The 18,871-nt window shown below is 41.0% G+C and overlaps 2 protein-coding genes across 2 annotated transcripts in view; one reads left to right on the forward strand and one right to left on the reverse strand.

Moving 5' to 3' along the window:
- The window catches only part of nt5dc1 (5'-nucleotidase domain containing 1), a 619,201-nt gene that overhangs the window by 337,878 nt on the left and 262,452 nt on the right, over window positions 1-18,871 (reverse strand). The window lies entirely within an intron of this gene.
- On the forward strand, window positions 2,513-4,987 carry LOC132400459 (general transcription factor II-I repeat domain-containing protein 2-like). The gene is made up of 2 exons (XM_059981452.1): window positions 2,513-4,579; window positions 4,683-4,987. The coding sequence occupies exon 1, from the start codon at window positions 3,070-3,072 to the stop codon at window positions 4,342-4,344; it is 1,275 nt and encodes a 424-aa protein (XP_059837435.1). The 5' UTR covers window positions 2,513-3,069; the 3' UTR covers window positions 4,345-4,579; window positions 4,683-4,987.

The raw sequence follows: 18,871 nt of genomic DNA on the forward strand, positions 1-18,871 counted from the left end.
AATTCTTCCAGTCATCCCCACTCCCGTCTTCTCCCCATATCCTTTGATGCCCTGGCTAATCAAGAACCTATCTATCTCTGCCTTAAGTACACCCAATGACTTGGCACCCACAGCTGACAGCCACTCATGGTAACAAATTCCACAGATTTACCACCCTTTGACTAAAGTAATGTCTCCGCATATCTGTTCTAAATGGACATTCTTCAATCCTGAAGTTGTGCCCTCTTGCCCTAGACTCCCCTACCATGGGAAATAACTTTGCCATATTTAATCTTTTCAGGTCTTCTAACATTATGAAATCCCCCCTCATTCTCCTGAGCTCCAGGGAATACAGCCCAAGAGCTGCCAAACATTCCTCATATGATAACCCTTTCATTCCTGAAATCATGCTTATCAATCTTCTTTGAAAGGTCTCCAATGTCAGTATATCCTTTCTAAAATAAAGAGCCCAAAACTACACATAATACTCCATGTGTGGTCTCACGAGTGCCTTATAGACATCACACCCCTGCTCTTATATTCTATACCTCTAGAAATGAATACCAACATTGCATTTGCCTTCTTCACCACCGACTCAACCTGAAGCTTTAGGCTATCCTGCACAAGGACTCCCAAGTGTCTTTGTATCTCTGCATTTTGAATTCTCTCCCCAACTAAATAATAGTCTGTCCATTTATTTCTTCCACCAAAGTGCATGACCATACACTTTCCAACATTGTATTTCATTTGCTACTTCTTTGCCCATTCCCCTAAACTATCTAAGTCTCTCTGCAGGCTCTCTGTTTCCTCAACACTAGCTGCTCTTCCACCTACCTTTGTATCATCAGCAAATTTAGCCACAAATCCATTAATCCCATAGTCCAAATTATTGACACACATTGTAAAAAGCAGCAGTCCCAACACCGATCCCTATGGAAATCCACTGGTAATGGCAGCCAGCCAGAATAGGATTCCTTTATTCCCACTCTCTGTTTTCTGCCAATCAGCCAATGCTCCACCCATGCCAGTAACTTCCCTGTAATTCCATGGGCTCATATCTTGCTAAGCAGCCTCATGTGTGGCAGCTTGTCAAAGGCCTTCTGAAAATCCAAGTACACCACATCCACTGCATCTCCTTTGTCTACTCTGCTTGTAATTTGCTCAAAAAATTACAGTAGGTTTGGCAGGCAGGATTTTCCTTTCAGGAGACCATGCTGGCTTTGGCCTATCTTGTCATGTGCCTCCAGGTACTCCATAATCTCATCCCTAACAATCGCTTCCAACAACTTCCCTTTCTGCTGCCTCCTACCTCCTCCTACTGGAAAATGTAATAGAGGAATTACATTTTCCAGTCATCCGGTACAATGAAAGAAGTTATTGATTCTTGAAAGATCATTGTTAATGCCTCCGCAATCTCTCCAGCTACTTCCTTTAGAACCTGAAAGTGCATTCCATCAGGTCCAGGAGATTTATCCACCCTCAGACTATTAAGCTTCCTGAGCATCTTCTCATTCGTAATTTTCACTGCACATAATCCTGATACTCTTGAACGTCTCTTGAACATACTGCATATGTCTTCCGCTGTGAAGACTGATGCAAAATACACATTCAGTTCCCCTCCCATCTCTGCGTCTCTCATTACAATATCTCCAGTGTCATTTTCTATTGGTCCTCTATCTACCCTTGACTCTCCTTTACCCTTTATATACTTAAAAAAGCTCTTAATATCTTATTTGATATTAGCCACCAGCTTCCTTTCATAATTCATCTTTTCCTTCCTAATGAACAGAACTTAAAAATCTGAATATAAAAGAATTAAAAGTATGTTTGGCTCTACAAACAACTCCATAAAAATTAATGATAATTCTGCATAAAGCATGTACCTCAAAACATGAAAGCATACAAAGAAATGTATAGTTTGCGTCAACAACCAACACAGTCTGAGGATGTGCTGGGGCCAGCCTGCTAGTGTCACCATGCTTCTGTCATCAACATTCTATATCCTCAACTTATTAACTCCAAACTATATGTTGTTGGAAGAAGGGAACCAAAGCACACAAAGGAAAAGCACACAGTCACAAGGAGAATTATGAACTCGTACCACACCATGATGGGAACTGAACTCCATTTGCTGCCATTATAAAGTGTGCTATTATGCCATTATGCTCCCCTGAAAGGGGACATCAATTTTCAATTGTTAATGAAAAGACAAAGGATAAAGCCCAGAGAAATTTCTTAGTGAAAGGTAGCCAGATACCACATAAGGAAGTGCAGGAAGAGACCTTTGTCTTATTAAACTGAGATACACCCTATCAGTGAGTTTGCCATGGTGTGAGTGCAGTGGAAGTTATTTGAGCATTGGCACTCTCTGAAAGCGCCGTGATTACTGCCAACAAATTGGGTTTGGATCTCCATGGCTTGCTGGTTGTGATCACAAATAAGTTGTATATTGAGCAAATAGAAGCTGTTCAAAGACGATGCTGACCTATGATAGTGAGCAGGTAGTGACACTACAGTTGGTAAAGTTATAGAGTGTGACAACTGATGGAGAAAATCCTCAGTAATCAGACAGCAGAGCATTTCTGCGGTTTTGTCCACTTTATTCCCCTATACCGGGGGTCGGCAACCTGCGGCTCCCGAGCCATTTGTGGCTCTTTCACCTCTGTGCTGCGGCTCCCTGTGGCTTTGGGAAATAATTGGTCAGTATTTAATTAAAATGTATTTTATGTTAGTTTGTTAGCTTTTGAAATGTAATTCTAAATTTGAAGATTATGGTGATCTTGTACAATCTAAGTGTGGCGACACATTTCCTGGCACATCCAAAACGGCTCACAATTAGCCAGCATTCAGGCTAAGGGAGATAGCCTACGGGGGTTTGTGAGTACGCGTCTTTTGCAGCATCTGCGTCCATGGGGGCTGGGTTGAGGGAGGCTTAAAAGCAAGGCTGTTTAGTTCGAATAAAGTTATTCGACTGCAGTTTACTGACTGCATGAGCACACCGCTACAACGTGTTTTTATCGCTATTAATATACGTCACCACTGCCAATACCTGACACCCGCCAGTGCGCGATTTCTTTAATTTTTCGATCCATGGAGAATTCTAAAAAAAGAAAAGTGACTGAAGAAAACAGAACGTTTAATGATACGTGGACAGATTCATTTGCTTTCACTGTTGACGAGACTGGTTTACCGGTATGCTTAATATGCAATGAGAAACTAGCAAACAACAAAAAGTCAAATGTCGCAAGGCATTTCCAGAATAAACACGCAGCCTTTGCTCAAAAATATCCGGATGGAGATGAGAGAAAAAAAGCCGTTTCGGAACTGATGCGGAAGGTTGATCTGAGCAAAAATCATTTCCAGAAATGGATGAAGTCTGGAAAATCAACGACATACGCCAGTTATATTGCCGCTCAGGAAATAGTCAGGCACGGGAAGCAGTTTACAGATGGTGAATATATAAAAGAATCTTTCATTAAGATTTCAGAACATCTATTCACGGACTTTAAAAACAAGAGTGAAATTGTGCAGAAAATCAGGGATATGCCCCTCTCTGCAAAGACTGTCAAAGACAGAACCATAAAAATGGCAGAAGACATCACAAGACAGCAAATTAAAGACATCAATTCAGCTGTGGCCTACTCGATTGCCTGTGACGAGTCTAAAGACAAAGGTGATATTGAACAAATAGCGTTGTTCTGCCGGTATGTAAACTCTGCCGGGCCACAGGAAGAACTGATTGAGTTGATACCTCTAAAAGACCAAACACGGGGGGAGGACATCTGTGAGGCTGTCTTGAATTGTTTAAGAGCCAAAGGAATAAAGACCACCCATCTGGTGTCAGTAGCTACTGATGGGGCGCCGAATATGACGGGAACGCACAAGGGATTTGTGGCTTTACTGCAGAAGTCGCTGGACAGAAAGCTGCTGACTTTTCACTGCATCTTGCACCAAGAGGCACTGTGCGCTCAAACATTTCCTCCGGAATGCACAGAAGTAATGGATGTTGTCATTCAGATTGTCAATAAAATAATGGCAAAAAGTTTAAATCACCGTCAATTCCGTTTGTTACTGGACGAGCTGGAAAGCGCATATTCTGATCTCCTGCTGCACAACAAAGTCCGGTGGCTGTCCAAAGGGGAGGTGCTGAAACGCTTTGTCGCGTGTCTGGAAGAAGTGAAAACTTTCCTGGGCAGCAAAGGGCTCAACTTTCCTGAGCTGGAACAGCCAGAGTGGCTGGAAAAGCTACACTTCATGGTAGACATGACAGCGCACCTGAACACGCTGAACACAGCTCTTCAACGGGGTAAGGACGTACAGCCCTGCACATGTTGGAGGATGTTTTGGCATTCGAGCGCAAGTTGACGTTGCTTGCCAGAGATTTACAGAAAGGCACATTGTCTCACTTCCCCAATTTGAGAGAGTTCAAACAAGGTCACGACATGATAAATTCGGAGTATTTACATTCTGCAATCATCGCAATGCAAACATCGTTTGGGAAACGCTTCTGTGAGTTCAGAGAGGAAAAAAAACACATTATCCTTCCCGGTCACTCCCCTAAGCATCGATCCATCCCTACTAAATACGACTGCATTGTCAGGTGTGAGTCAACCTGAACAAGTATGATAAATATTTTAATTGCCTATTATTTTACGTATATTCATGTTTTCATTGTTCAGTGAAATAGTCCTTTTATTTTTCAGGTTGACAGCTGGCTGACGTTATTTTTGGTTTGCTGCTGGCGGCAAATTTAAGTTTGGTGTTTTTCATAAATACAAGGACTCAAATAGACGTTGAGTATTTTACTTAAAAGTAACCTTCAACCCAACGTCTTTTTTTCGGAGTTCAAAATGTTTTTGTTGCATGCAGAAATGTAATTTCATTTTCTCTGCAGGAGTTCATCAATTTCATAAATGCAACACATTATAGTTTGTTTATACATAGCATAAAGGCCAAACAAAACGTTGTATGCAGTGTTATTTCATTTTAAATGTCAAGCGGGTTTTGCGGCTCCCAGTGTTTTCTTTTCTGTGGGAAACGGGTCCAAGTGGCTCTTTCAGTGGTAAAGGTTGCTGACCCCTGCCCTATACCTTACATTTTAATTCTCATTACCAGTACATTTTATTTAAATTTTGTTTCAATCGGCCTGTTTATCATTAAAGCAAGGTTTGAGGTTTAGGTTAAACACTGGTCAGACTGATGGTATGAAAGTTCCTTCTGTCCACTAACACTATTGGCCCATTGTGCAATGAGCTGAGATCACCTCAATCCAATTTCAACAATAAATTAAAGCTAATTCCAAACTATTTAGCAGTAACACATGAAGAGGCCACCCAATAAGGGAAATGGAAGCCTATGTTACACTGGCATAGCTGGATACTGACAGAACATAAAGAAAAGAATCAAGATTCATTTATTATCAAAGAATGTATAAATTATACAACCATGGAATTTGCTTCCTCACAGGTAGCCACAAAGCAACAAACCTGAAAGAACACGGTTATGAAGAGAGAAATGACCATCATGGAGAGCAGGTGAAATCAGTTCTGATCCCAACCAACCCCTTCTTTCCAGTCTATCTGGGCCAGCGTTAGAATTGACCCAACAAAGGATCAGCGAAAGGCTCTGCGCTCTGGAGAGATGCTTTAACCTAGATCTGGTTATGGTGTGGCTGATGGAGTGGAAATGGGAAGAGTTTCACTTTCCAACAGTAAGTAATAACCTCACAATATGTGAAAGTGCAACAATTTTATTTCACAATAAACAATAGAGTTAGATTAATATCCAGTTATTAACACCAAGATAAAGGGAGATAATCTTTTGAATTAAATTGTTTTTTCCAATCATGATTACTTTAAGGTACACATGTAACAGAACTGAAGAATGCTTATGGAATTAAAAAAGTTGAGACTGGGTAATAGAAATGCCAGCAAATGTGATCACTGAAGCAAGCTCATTTCAGCAAAATAAGATAAAATTTGAAAATCTTTGCTGAGAACATTAGGAGTGCAAGAGTGAGTAGATAAGGGAAGAAACATAACTGAATATTTATACAGAAATAATATAAATTATATATTTGAAATACTCTGGTTTCCTCGGCTGAGTAAGTCAAGGGACCCACCAGAAGTGTGAGATTGAGGCGTGAGCCCCCTCCCCAACCCCGTTTGTGTGGATGCTGTGAAATTCACTACCCAGTTACAAATTAATGCCACAAAATTACAGACAATACGCTGCATACTATTAAAGAAATTATATTTATGAATCTAACTTGGGGGTTAGTAAAGAATAACAAAAAGAAAAAGGCCCATTCTAATTAAACAGTTAGATCTGCACAAGTTGGAGTTCATCTTGAACTTCTCTGTCACTCACGCGCTGGGCCCTCAGTCAACGTGAAAGCACACACCGCCTTCCGAATGTTGCTCGCAATCCATCTGGATCGTATGCTATGACCGGTTCTCCCCAGTGTCCTCTCTCTTTATCTCCTCGTGAACAAAAGCCCAAGACCAACCTTATCGTCCCTCACCAAGAGAAACCTCCCGCTAATTGGACGGCACACATTCCACATTATCCCTTATTTTCAATAATAATCCAAACAAGCTGAAAGCAGAACAAACAGCTCTTACAGAGCTGCTAAATGAAATAACTACAAGTATAACAGTAAAAGTGTCAACCAGTGCACTTCCTATATTATTACATAGGATTTAGAATCCTAAACACCACACCCACAAAGTGCTGGAGGTATTCAGTAGGTCAGGCAGCATCCATGGATATGAATAAACAGTCGATATTTCAGATCAAAGGATTATCTCCCTTTATACAGAGGGATGCTAGCCAATAATATAAAAGAAAATAACAAAAGTTTTTTCTGTTATATAAAAAGAGGGCGAATGTGGGTATCAAACCACTGGAAGATTACGCTGGAGAGGTAGTAATGTGGGACAAAGAAATGGCGGATACACTTAATAAGTATTTTGTGTCAGTCTTCATTGTGGAAGACACCAGCGATATGCCAGAAATTAAGGCGTATCAAGTGTAGTTGCTATGACTAAGGAGGTGGTGTTTGGGAAGCTGAAGATCTGAAGATAGATAAGTCACCTGGACCAGATGGACTGCACCCCAGGGTTCTAAAAGACATAGCTGAAGAGATTGTGGAGGCATTAGTAATGATCTTCCAAGAAATTTGGGAGTAGTTCAGGAGAACTGGAATATTGCAAATGACACTCTACTCATTAAGAAGGGAGGTGGAAGAAAGGAAATTATAGACCAGATAACTTGAGCTTAGTGGTTAGGAAGATGCTGGAGTCTATCATTAAAGGATGTGGTTTTGGGAAACTTGGAGACACATGACAAAATAGGCAAAAGTCAGCAGTTTCCTTTAGGGGAAATCTTGCCTGACTAATCTGTTGGACTTCCTTGAGGAAACAACAGACAGGATAGACAAAGGAGAATCAGTGGATGTTGTTTACTTGGATTTTCAGAAAGCCTTTTGACAAGGTACCACACATGAGGTTGCTTAACAAGAGGCCATATTATTACAAGAAAAAATACTAGCATGGATACAAGATTGGTTGACTGGTGGGAAGCAAAGAGAGAGAATAAAGCAAACCTTTTCTGGTTGGTTGCTGAGCACCGATGGTGTTCCTCCCAGATTGGTGTTGGGACCATTTCTTTTTGCATTATATGTCAATGATGGAATTGATGGTTTTCTGGCTAAGTTTGCAGATGTTATAATGACAGGTGGAGGGGCAGGTTGTGTTGAGGAAACAGGGAATCTACAGAAGGACTTGGACAGATTGGGAGAATGGGCAAAGAAGTGGCAAATAGAATATTGTGCAGGCAAGTGTATGGCCATGAACTTTGGTAGAAGGAATAGAGGTGTAGAGTATTTTCTAAATGCAGAGGAAATTTAAAAAAAAACAGAGGTGCAAAGTGACTTGGAAGCTCTTGTGCAGGATTAACTTGCAGGTTGAGTTGATAGTAAGGAATGCAAATGCAATGTTAGCATTCACTTTTAGACTAGAAAATAAAAGTAAGGATGTAATATTGAGACTGCATTTGGAGTACTGTGAGCAGTTTTGGGCATGTTATCTGAGAAAAGATGTGCTGGCATTGGAAAGTCCAGAGAAGGTTCACAAGAATGAATCCAGGAAAGAAAAGGTTAGCTTTTGAGGAGTGTTTGATGGCTCTGGGCATGTACTCATTGGCACTTCAAAGAATCGGAGGAGACCTCATTCAAAGCTATCAAATATTGAAAGGCCTAGATAGAATGGATGTGGAGAGGATATTTCTGATAGTGAATGAGTCTAGGACCAGAGGATACAGCCCCAGAATAGAGCAGAGGTTCCCAACCTGGGGATCACAGACCCTCTTGCTTAATGGTATTGTTCTAAGGCATAAAAAGGCGTGGAATCCCTGGAATAGGGGGATATCCATTTAGAACAGAGATGAGGAGGAATTTCATCAACCACAGGGCAGTGAATCTGTGGAATTTATTGCCACAGATGGCTGTGCAGGCCAAGTCATTGAGTATACTTAAAGCATAGGTTGATAGGCTTTAAATTAGTTAGTGTGTCAAAGGTTACGGAAATAAGGCAGGAGAATGGGTCAATGACGATGGTGTGGCGGAACAGGCTCAATGGACTGAATGGCCTAATTCTGCTCCTATGTCTTATGATCTTAATACTCAGCTTTATTTAATTACAATTTACTATATACTTATTATTATTATTTGTTTTTTTTATTGTATCCCCACAGTTTGTCTTCTTTTGCACAGATTGTTTGGCAGTCTTTGTTTCTGTGTACTGTAATGCCCTGGTTAAAATTTCTACTGCTATGCTGTGAGGTATTTTATTTTAGCAGTTTTCTGTAAAGGCAGCACGTCCTGTGGGTAAGAGTGTTTTGGCTTCAGCTAAAGATAAGGAGCCTTGTTGTCCAATTTTGTAATGTTCTGTTGGCCAATTATAAGTTACTGCCCATTGGAAGATTTGGGAGAGCTGTGCAGGATCAGATTTATTAAGGATAGTGGTTTGGTTTGGGTCTTTTTGCAGGAGCTGCTGAGTGCAGCACAAGTGAAGATGCCGCAGAATGCCATTCAAAGGCGTACATCTGCTTGTAAGAAATTATTTGTGCAGATGAATGGCTCCAAGAAGGAAGTGCCAATACTCCTGAGTGAGCCATTTCATTCAAAATCATCTTCGAAGGAAGTTCGAACTATGGTTGGGTACCTTCACACAGAATGTGGGTTCAGCACATATGTAAAACGAGATACCTGACTATTCCAGAAATGAGCTCCAATGTTTACTTTGATAATAAATTTACTTTGAACTTTATCAGCTAACTATACATTATGTGGCATATACTTAATTGCTGAAACCTGAAGTGCAATTTTGTTTGTGCCTTGCCAAGTTTGGAGCTATATTCCACAGTATCTCATTCAGCCTTTCCTCACTGATTCAGAATGCTGCTTTTAATCTTTCAAATGAGAATTTATGCTTTAGATCAAAGAAGTACTTTTGCTACGTTTTCTCATTCCCTTTGTCACTTTGTAGAATCTTAGCAAACTAGACCACAAAACAGGCCCTTCGGCCATATAGTTTGTACATAAATGTTATTCTGCTTGGCACCAATACCATGGCCACCATACTCCTTCCATCCATATACTTATCTAAACATTTCTCAAACGTTGCAGTTCAATCTGCATCGACCACTTCCACTGACAGTTCGTTCCACTCACCAGCCTCTGAGTGAAGAAGTTCCTTTTAAATATTTCACTTCTCACCCTTAACCTTTAGCTCTAGACTCACCCAACCTCAGTGGAAAAAGCTTGCATGTATTTACCCTATCTGTACCCATCATAATTTTGTATACCTCTATCAAATCTTCCCTCATTCTCCTACACTCCAGGGAATAAAGTCCTAACCTATTCCCAACCTTTCCCTATAACTCAAGTCAAGTCCCAGCAAGATCCTTGTAATTTTTTTCTTATTGCACACAAGGATCCACATTTGGCCTCACCAATATCACACACAACTTAAACATAAAATCGTGACTCCTGTACTCAATACGCTGATTTATAAAGACCAATGGGCCAAAAGCTCCCTTGCCACCCTATCTACCTATGACATAGCTTCCAAGGCATTATGGATCCGCATTCCCAGATTCCTTTGTTACCAGAATTTATGCTTTCTCTCATTTCCATTCCGGCTCCCCTCTTACCACTTCTCTTCTCTTCAAAGTTCAAAGTAAATGTATTATTTGTTTAAGGCACAGTGACGTAGGCTTTACATTACAGGGCGATCTTGGTTCAATTCCCATACCTGTCTGAAAGGAGTTTGAATGGTCTCCGGGTGCTTGTAAATTGTCCCGTGATTAGACTAGGATTAAAACTTCGGGGGGGGGGGGTGCTGCTGGGCAGCGTGGCTCAAAGGGCTTAGTCCATGCTGTATCTCTAAATAAATAAATTATCACACTATCTCTCTGGTGCCCCTCCTCCTTCCCTATTTCCCATGGTCCACTCTCCTCTCCAATCAGATTCCTTCTTCAGCTTTTTAACTCTTCCGCCTATCAGCTCCCAGCTTCTTACTTCATATCCCCTCTTCTCACACAGCAGCTTGTACTCCTTCCCCTCCCTCACCTTATTATTCTGGCCTCTTTACCCTTCCATTCCAGTCCTGATGAAGAGTCTCAGCCCAAAATGTTGACCATTTATTCCTCTCCAGGGACGCTGCTTGACCTGCCAAGTTCTTCCAGCATTTTATGCTTAGCCCTTCCATCGTGATATAACATTAAATAATTGAAATCTGTATCAATGTGGCAATTTAATTTGCCTCAGCAGACATATTTGTGGTGTCTCTGTGTAATAAGGCTAATTGAGGACAAAATTATCAGTAATTTTCTTTCTCCTTCATGCACATTTTGGCTGAGTGCAGCCAAATCCATTTTAATTTGATCTTTTACATCATTACAAGGAAGTTATTTTCATCCTACTCATTTGACGTTATTTAGAACCAGATTCCAGGTGTGGAATATATTTAATTGATCCCTCTGCAAATTGTTTTCATAGAATACTGCCAGTCCAGTTGACTTGATCATTGGTAAGATGGAAGGTGGGGAGCTGCGTGGCCTCAGTGATTCTGAAGACCAGGCCCTTATGCTGTGGTGTTGTTGCAGCCGCCCAGGGGAGGTGATACTGGAGGCAGTGTGGTTCAGCGAGCATCGATGCTGGACTGGGGGGGCTGGCCCCTCCAGTGTTAGTTCAGTGGAAGACATATGGATTGCCATCATCTGTGGCTGCACTGGTGCATGATGAGGACTGCTGTATGCTCATTCTTGCAGAAACGTGACTCCAGGACACTGTTCCATGAACTAATAACCTACAGGCCAGGACATTCAGGGACTTGGGCCGTATGACATGTTTTGATGACTGTTATATTTTACTGCTACTGTAATTATATCTTCTGTATGTGCTGTGTGTACAGTGCAAGGTTGTTGCTGCGACACCACTCCACTAGTTGGCAAATCTCACTTCTGTACACCCTCTCATCTCTCTCTGAGATTCTCCCAACAATGGTTATATCATCAGCAAATTTATAGATGGTATGCCTAGCCACACAGACATGGGTACAGAGAGAGTAGAGCAGTGGGCTAAGAACACACCACTGAAGTGCACCAGTTTTGATTGTCAGTGAGGAGGAGATATTATCACCAATCTGCACAGATTGTGATCTATTGGTTAGGAAATCGAGGATCCAATTGCAGAGGAAGGTACAGAGGCCCAGTTTCTGCAGCTTATCAATCAGGATTGTGGGAATGATGGTCATAAATGCTGAGCTATAGTCAATGAACAGCATCCTAATATAGGTGTTTGATTGTCCAGGTGGTCTTAGGCTGTGTGAAGAGCTATTGAGATTCCGTCTTCTTTTGACCTATTTTGGTGATAGGCAAATTGCAGTGGGTCCAAGTCCTTGCTGAGGCAGGAGTTCAGTCTAGTCATGACCAACCTCTCAAAGCATTTCATCACTGTAAATGTGAGTGCTACTGGGCAATAATTATTAAGGCAACTCGCATTATTCTTCTTAGGCTCTGCTATAATTGTTGCCTTTTTGAAGCAAGTGGGAACTTCCGCCCTTAGCAGACAGAGAACCTGTCCCGGACCCAGCATGCAAGTGCAATTACGAAGAAAGCACAGCAGCACCTCTACTGCCTTATTACTTCCTTATTATTTCAGGATTACTCCCTAAAACCTGGCTGGTGTGTTTATGGTCATTTTTAATCTCTCCCTTTCCCACTGTGTAGTGCCCTCCTGTTTCAAATGGTTCATCATTGTTCCTGTACCTAAGAAAACCAAAGTAGCTTGCTTGAACGATGGTTGCCCTGTCACACTCATCTCAATCATAAGCAAATGCTCTGAGAGGCTGGTTAAAGTCTATATCTGCAGCATGCTACCATTCACATTGGACCCCTACAATTCACCTAATGAAACCAATCTACCAATGACAACATAGCGACAGCACTACACACCTTCCTCACTCACCTGGAGAAGAGGGATGCATACATTAGAATGCTGTTCTTGGACTATAGTTCAGCATTCAACACCATAACTCCCTGCAGACTTGACAGGAAGCTCAGAGACCTTGGCCTGCACCCTACCTTGTGCAGATGGATCCTAGACATCCTTTCGTATAGCTGACAGGTGACAAGGATAGGCTCCCTCACCTCTGCCCCTCAACAAAGGTACCCCCCCCAGGGTTGTGTTCTGAGTACCCTCCTCCACTCCCTTACACCCACACTGTACTGCCGCACACAGCTCCAATCTGCGGATCAAATGCGCAGATAACACAACCTTGATCGGCCTTATTTCTAGTGGTAATGAGACAGCCTACAGAGGAGAGGGTGACACTCTGACACAGTGGTGCTGAGATAACAACCTCTCCCTCAATGTCCAGGAAACAAAAGCGATGATTGTGGATTACAGGAGGAATGGAGACAGGCTTGACCCAATCAACATCAATGGGTCTGCAGTTGAGACGGCGAGTAGTTGAAAGCTCCTTGGTACAGGTGTTACCCGCTTTACAAATGTTCACTTTATGCCACTTCGCTTTTACAAAAGACCTATATTAGTAATCTGTTTTCGCATTGCAAAGAGGATTTTCACTTCTACGAAAAATTTTCCCATATAAATTAATGGTTCTTCACTTTACGCCATTTCAGCTTAAGAAAGGTTTCATAGGAACACTTTACCTTTGTAAAGGGGGTGTATACACATCACCGATGATCTCACCTGGACTGTACACAACAGTTTTGCGACAAAAAAAAAAGCACAATAGCGTCTCTTCCACCTCAGGCAACTGAAGAAATTCAGCATGAGCCCCCAAATCCTCGAGACCTTCTACAGGGGCACCATTGAGAGCATACTGACTGGCTGTATCACACTCTGGCACGGGAATTGCACCAAACTTGATCACTGGGTACTGCAGAGAGTGGTATGGACAGCCCAGCACATCTGTAGATGTGAACTTCCCTCTACTGAGAACACTTATAACAGCAGGTGCAGAAAGTAGGCCTGGAAGATAATCAGGGATACCAGTCGCCCCAACAATAAACTGTTTCAGCTGCCTCCATCTGGCAAATGCTACCGCAGCATTAAAGCCAGGACCAACAGACTACAGGACAGCTTCTTTCTGCAAGCCATTAATCTTTTAAATTCACATGTCTGTACATTACAATGGAGGCATAACGCAAAGATTTTCACTCCCTCATGTTGTGGGATGGATGTAAGATTTAAATAAATTCTAAATTCTATTGGGCATGACATTTAAAACTTTGACAAACTTCTATAGATGTTTGGTGGAGAGTATTTTGACAGGCTACATCACAGCCTGGTATGGAAACATCAATTCCCTTGAATGGAAAATCTTACAAAAAGTAGCAGGTACAATCCAGTCCATCATGGGTAAAGCCCTCTCCACTACTGCACATCCACGGGGCACTGTCGCAGTAAAGCAACAATCCATGTTCAATGCAAAGGACATAGGACATATAATTCCTATAGTCAGATGAAGGTTTTTATGCAAAATGTAACAGATCCAATAAGTGTCGCTGGTAATAGTGGGGGCGTGGGGGAGTGTGAAATGCAATTTCTAATCCAGTTTTGCAAAAAACACCGATATTACTTGGTTTATGGTCAAGAAATGTGAACTTTAAGGTAACAGAACAGAAGACATTTAAGAAATGATTCAAGAAAGTCAGAATGAACATGTTCTTTCACAGAAAAAGGTTTGTATTGTCAAATCTGAAGTCCTTTGGATTACAAAATATACTGAGGATAGGTGTGCAGATACATAAAAAAGCCAAAAAATAGCAAGGGTCTTGCCCTTAAGCATCAATTGCTTATTCATTTCCATAGATGCTGCGGGATCTGCTGATTTCCGACAGCATTTTTTGTGTGTTGCTTTGGATTTCCAGCATCTACAGGCTTTCTCATGTTTATAAATAATATTTTTTTCTATAGTTAAGGTACAAAAAGTACAAAAGGGATATTATGTTGAAATTGTTTAAAATGTTGGTGAGGCCTAATTTGGAGTAGTGTGTGCAGTTTTGCTCATGTACCTACAGGAAATATGCAAATAAGGTTATAAGAATACAGAGAAAATTTACAAGCATTTTGCTGGGAGTAGAGGAACTCAGTTATAAAGAAAGATTGAAAAGGTTAGGACTTTATTCTCTACTATGTAGAAGACTGAGGAGAGATTTGATAGAAGCATACAAAATCATGAAAAGTATAGATAAGTTAAATGCAAGCAGGCTTTTTTCTACTGAGTTTGGAGAACCTGAGGGGGAACTTCATTTAGTGGGTGGTGAGAATGTGAAGCAAGTTGCCAGCACAAGTAGTGGATGCAATTTTGAATTGAAGGTTTGAGAGAAGTTTGGATAGATACATGGATGGGAGAGCTATGGAGGACTACGGTATAGGTGCAGGTCAATGGAAGTAAGCAGTTCAAATGTTTTGACATGGACTAGATGGGCTGAAGAGCCTGTTTCTGTGCTGCAGTTTTTCATGATTCTTAAAAACAACTTGTGTGTGAAAGTGGGGATAAGTGAAAGGCTCATATGAAATATTTCATAATTGTCTCAACAAAGGAGGGGGATGATATCAATGCTATTTGTGAAATGGAACTATTGTGAAATGTTGGATTGGATAAGCATAGTTAACATAAAGGATGTATGAAGGAGCTTGATATCTTTGACAATGAATAATTTGTAGGTCTGGATGAAACTGCGGAGGCTGTGAATACACATTTTCAAATCCTGTAAGTACAGAGCATTGGTGGATTACTAATGTTGTTTAAAAAGGGAAAAAGGAATAAACCAAGTAATTACTACTCTCTCTACACTCATGACTGTGTGGCTAGGCACAGCTCAAATGCAATCTATAAATTTGCCGATTACACAACTGTTGGCAGAATCTCAGATAGTGGCAAGGAGGTGCAAAGAAGTGAAATAGGCTGGCTGGTTGAGTGGTGCTGCAACAACAACCTTTCATCAGTAAAGACCAAAAAAAATTGATCATGGACTTCAGGAAGGGGAAGTTGGGAGAACACACATGAGCCCTCATTAGGAGGTCAACAGTGGTAAGCGTGTGCAACTTCTGGGTGTCAACATCTCTGAAGATTGATCCTGGGCCCAACATATTTTCAAAATTACAAAGAAGGCATGCCAGTGGCTGTATTTCATTAGGAGTCTGAGGAGATTTAGTACGTCACCAAGGGCTCTAGCAAATTTCTACAGATGTACCATGGAGAGCATTCTAACTAGTTATATCTCACCAACTGGTATGGAGGAACCACTGCACAGGGTTGGAAAAAGCTGCAGAGGGTTATAAACTTAGCCATCTCCATCATGGACACTAGCCTCCTCACCTATCAAGGACATTTTCAAAAGATGATCCCTGAAGAAGGCAGGATCCATCATTAAGAACCTTCAATATGAATGTTAAAAGCCCTAAACAGATTAGATATGGAAAAGTTATTTCCCAAGATAGGGGAGCCTAGGACAAGAGGGCATGACTCCAGGATTGAAGGACATCATATAGGACAGAGATGCGGAGAAATTACTTCAGTCAGAGGGTGGTAAATCTGTGGAATTTGTTGCCATGAGTGGCTTGAGGCCAAGTCATTGGTGCATTTAAGGCAGAGATAGATAGGGTCTTGATTAGCCAGGGCATCAAAGGCGAAGGCAGGGGAGTTGGGGTGACTGGAAGAACTGGATAAGCCATGATTGAATGGTGGAGCAGATCCAATGGGCCGAATGGCCCACTTCTGCTCCTATATCTTATGGTCTTATGGTCTAACATCCAACACGCCTTTTTCTCATTACCACCAGGGAGGAGGCAGAAGAGGCTCAAGGCACGCACTCAATGTTTTAGGAACATCTTTTTCCCCTCCGCAACTTAGATCTCTGAGTGGTCCATGAATCCATGAATAGGATCTCACTACTTTGCTCTTCTTTTGCACTATTTAATGCATATTTCTTATTGTAACATAGTATTTTATGGATTGTCATTGCACTGTACTGCTGCCTCAAAACAGCAAATTTAATGACATACTCATAGAGACCACTTTATTAGGTACATATTAACGCAAATATCTAATCAGCAACTCAATCCGTAAAAGCATTGAAACGTAATTAAGTAGTTCAGCTTTTGTTCAGACCAAACATCAGAATGGGGAACAACTGTGATCTAAGAGACTTTGTTCATGCCAGATGGGGAGTATCTGCTATCCTGGGATTTTCACACATAACAGTCTCTAGAGTTTGCAAAGAACAAAGCAACATCCATTGAGTGGCAGTTCTGTGGGTGAAAATGCCTTGTTAACAAGTGAAGTCAGAGGAGAACGGCCAGACTGGTTCAAGCTGACAGGAATGGGACAGTAACTCAAATAACCATGCGTGGCAATAGCAATGTGCAGAAGAGCATTTCTGAACACACAACACATCGAACCTTGAAGTGGATGGGCTACAGCAGCAGAAGGCCACAAACCTATAAAATGGCCACTTTATTAGGTAGAGAAGGTACATAATAAAGTGGCCTGTATATTATTGATTACAACTTAAGTGCAGACAGGCACAACAAACAGTAGACTGAAGATACAAAATATGGTTGTGTGGTCACCAGTGAAAACAGTTCTTGATAAATGGTATTGGGCAATACAGTCAGGGGAGTGCAGCAAGGAGGGTAATACAATAAAATGGAGGGTTTTGCTTGGTGCAGCAGAACAGGGAGACTTTGAAGTGTGTGCCCATGGATCCCTTAGGGCAGCAGGACTGGCTAAAAATATGGTTAAAAAGGAACAACGGATGTTTTATATCTTGGTAGTGCAAAAAATGGGAAGTTATTCTAGAACTCTATACTGCATTTGTTAGGACACAGCTGGACCGCTGTGCTCCATTTTGGTCACCACATAACAGGAAGGATGCGATTGCATTGGTCAAAGATTTTGCTGTGTGGCCATGAGGGAAGCCTGAATAAGCTATGGTTGTTTTCTTTGGTGAGGAGGCTAAAGGGCATTTAGATGAAACATATAAAAATTTGAGAGGCCAACTAGAGGAAATCAGAAGATTCTATTTCTCCATGCAGATGTGTCATAAACCAAAGAAATTAGATTTAAAGTAATTATAGGAGTTCAAAGCAAAATGAGGAAAGCTTAAACTATCAGAATAAGTGGTAGTGGGAGAAACCCAAAATAAATTTGAACAATGTGCTACTGAAGACCTGCGACCTGGATGGAATACAAACTAGGTGCTGAAAGCTGGGACCAAGCTAGACTGTCCTACTTGACTGACGGTGGTCAAATGGCATTCTTCTATGTTGTGCATTTTATGATTCAATAAAATACATTTGCTACACAAGCTTCATTCTTTTGATGGCACTCATAATTACTTCAGCAGTGGTTAGTGAATCAATATGATCAGCAACATGTAAATTAATTTGGTCATTAATATCATTTTTTGTTGCCCTTAATAAGAATACTCCATTCTATCAATTCCTCTTCTTCCCCCAACCTACATCTTACATCATCACTCCATGAAATCATGATTTCCTTTTCTTTTGATATCTTTTACCGGAATTCAAAATTCTCAATCATTCCTTTTTACCCTGCACAGTATTCAGATATTCAAATTCCAATTTTGCATTAGAATGCATTATTTTTTCATTTAATTGACATTTCCCTTTCTTCAGCCTTGGCTCAGTTACACAAAATTAAAAACTTGAAAACAAAATGTAGTACATTAGACCAGCTACTGCTCTAGGTAAATATTGTTATGCTTCATACTGCTGGAGAATACAAACATAATGATGTGTGGGCTATGAAAGCTCATTACTTAGTTACATTTCTTTCACAATTAAGCAATTATTTAGACCACCCATTTAACCTATTTGTGGATTTACCAGCCATAAACATGTTCCTGTAAACATGCTTTGTACCCCAAGGTCTGAAATATAATCTTACGAGAGTTCTTTGCTCTATAAAACTGCAGTGAAAATCAAAGGAGCTATTGCAAGTTGCTCCTGCAATGAAACATAAAATACTGTTTGCAAGATCAGAACACAGAACAAGGAAAATTACAGCACATTAAAGGCCCTTTGATCCACGTTGTTCAATGGTTCATTTTCATATCAGAATGTATACAGGATACAACCTGAAATTCTTAGTCTTTGCAGACATCCAGGAAACATAAAAAAACCCAAAGAATGAATGACAGAAAGACATCATTCTCAAAGTCGCCCTTCACCCTCCCCCACGTAAGCAGCAGTAAATGGTTCAATCCCTCCCCCACTTGCTAAAGCAAAAGCATTAACCCCCACCACCCACCATGCAAGCAATAGCAAAGC

This window comes from Hypanus sabinus, chromosome 10, assembly GCF_030144855.1.
Source record: "Hypanus sabinus isolate sHypSab1 chromosome 10, sHypSab1.hap1, whole genome shotgun sequence".
Classification (NCBI taxonomy): domain Eukaryota; kingdom Metazoa; phylum Chordata; class Chondrichthyes; order Myliobatiformes; family Dasyatidae; genus Hypanus; species Hypanus sabinus.

What these genes read in the sequence shown, in the direction of transcription:
- LOC132400459 (XM_059981452.1), top strand. Translation starts at nt 3,070, where the DNA reads ATGGAGAATTCTAAAAAAAGAAAAGTGACTGAAGAAAACAGAACGTTT.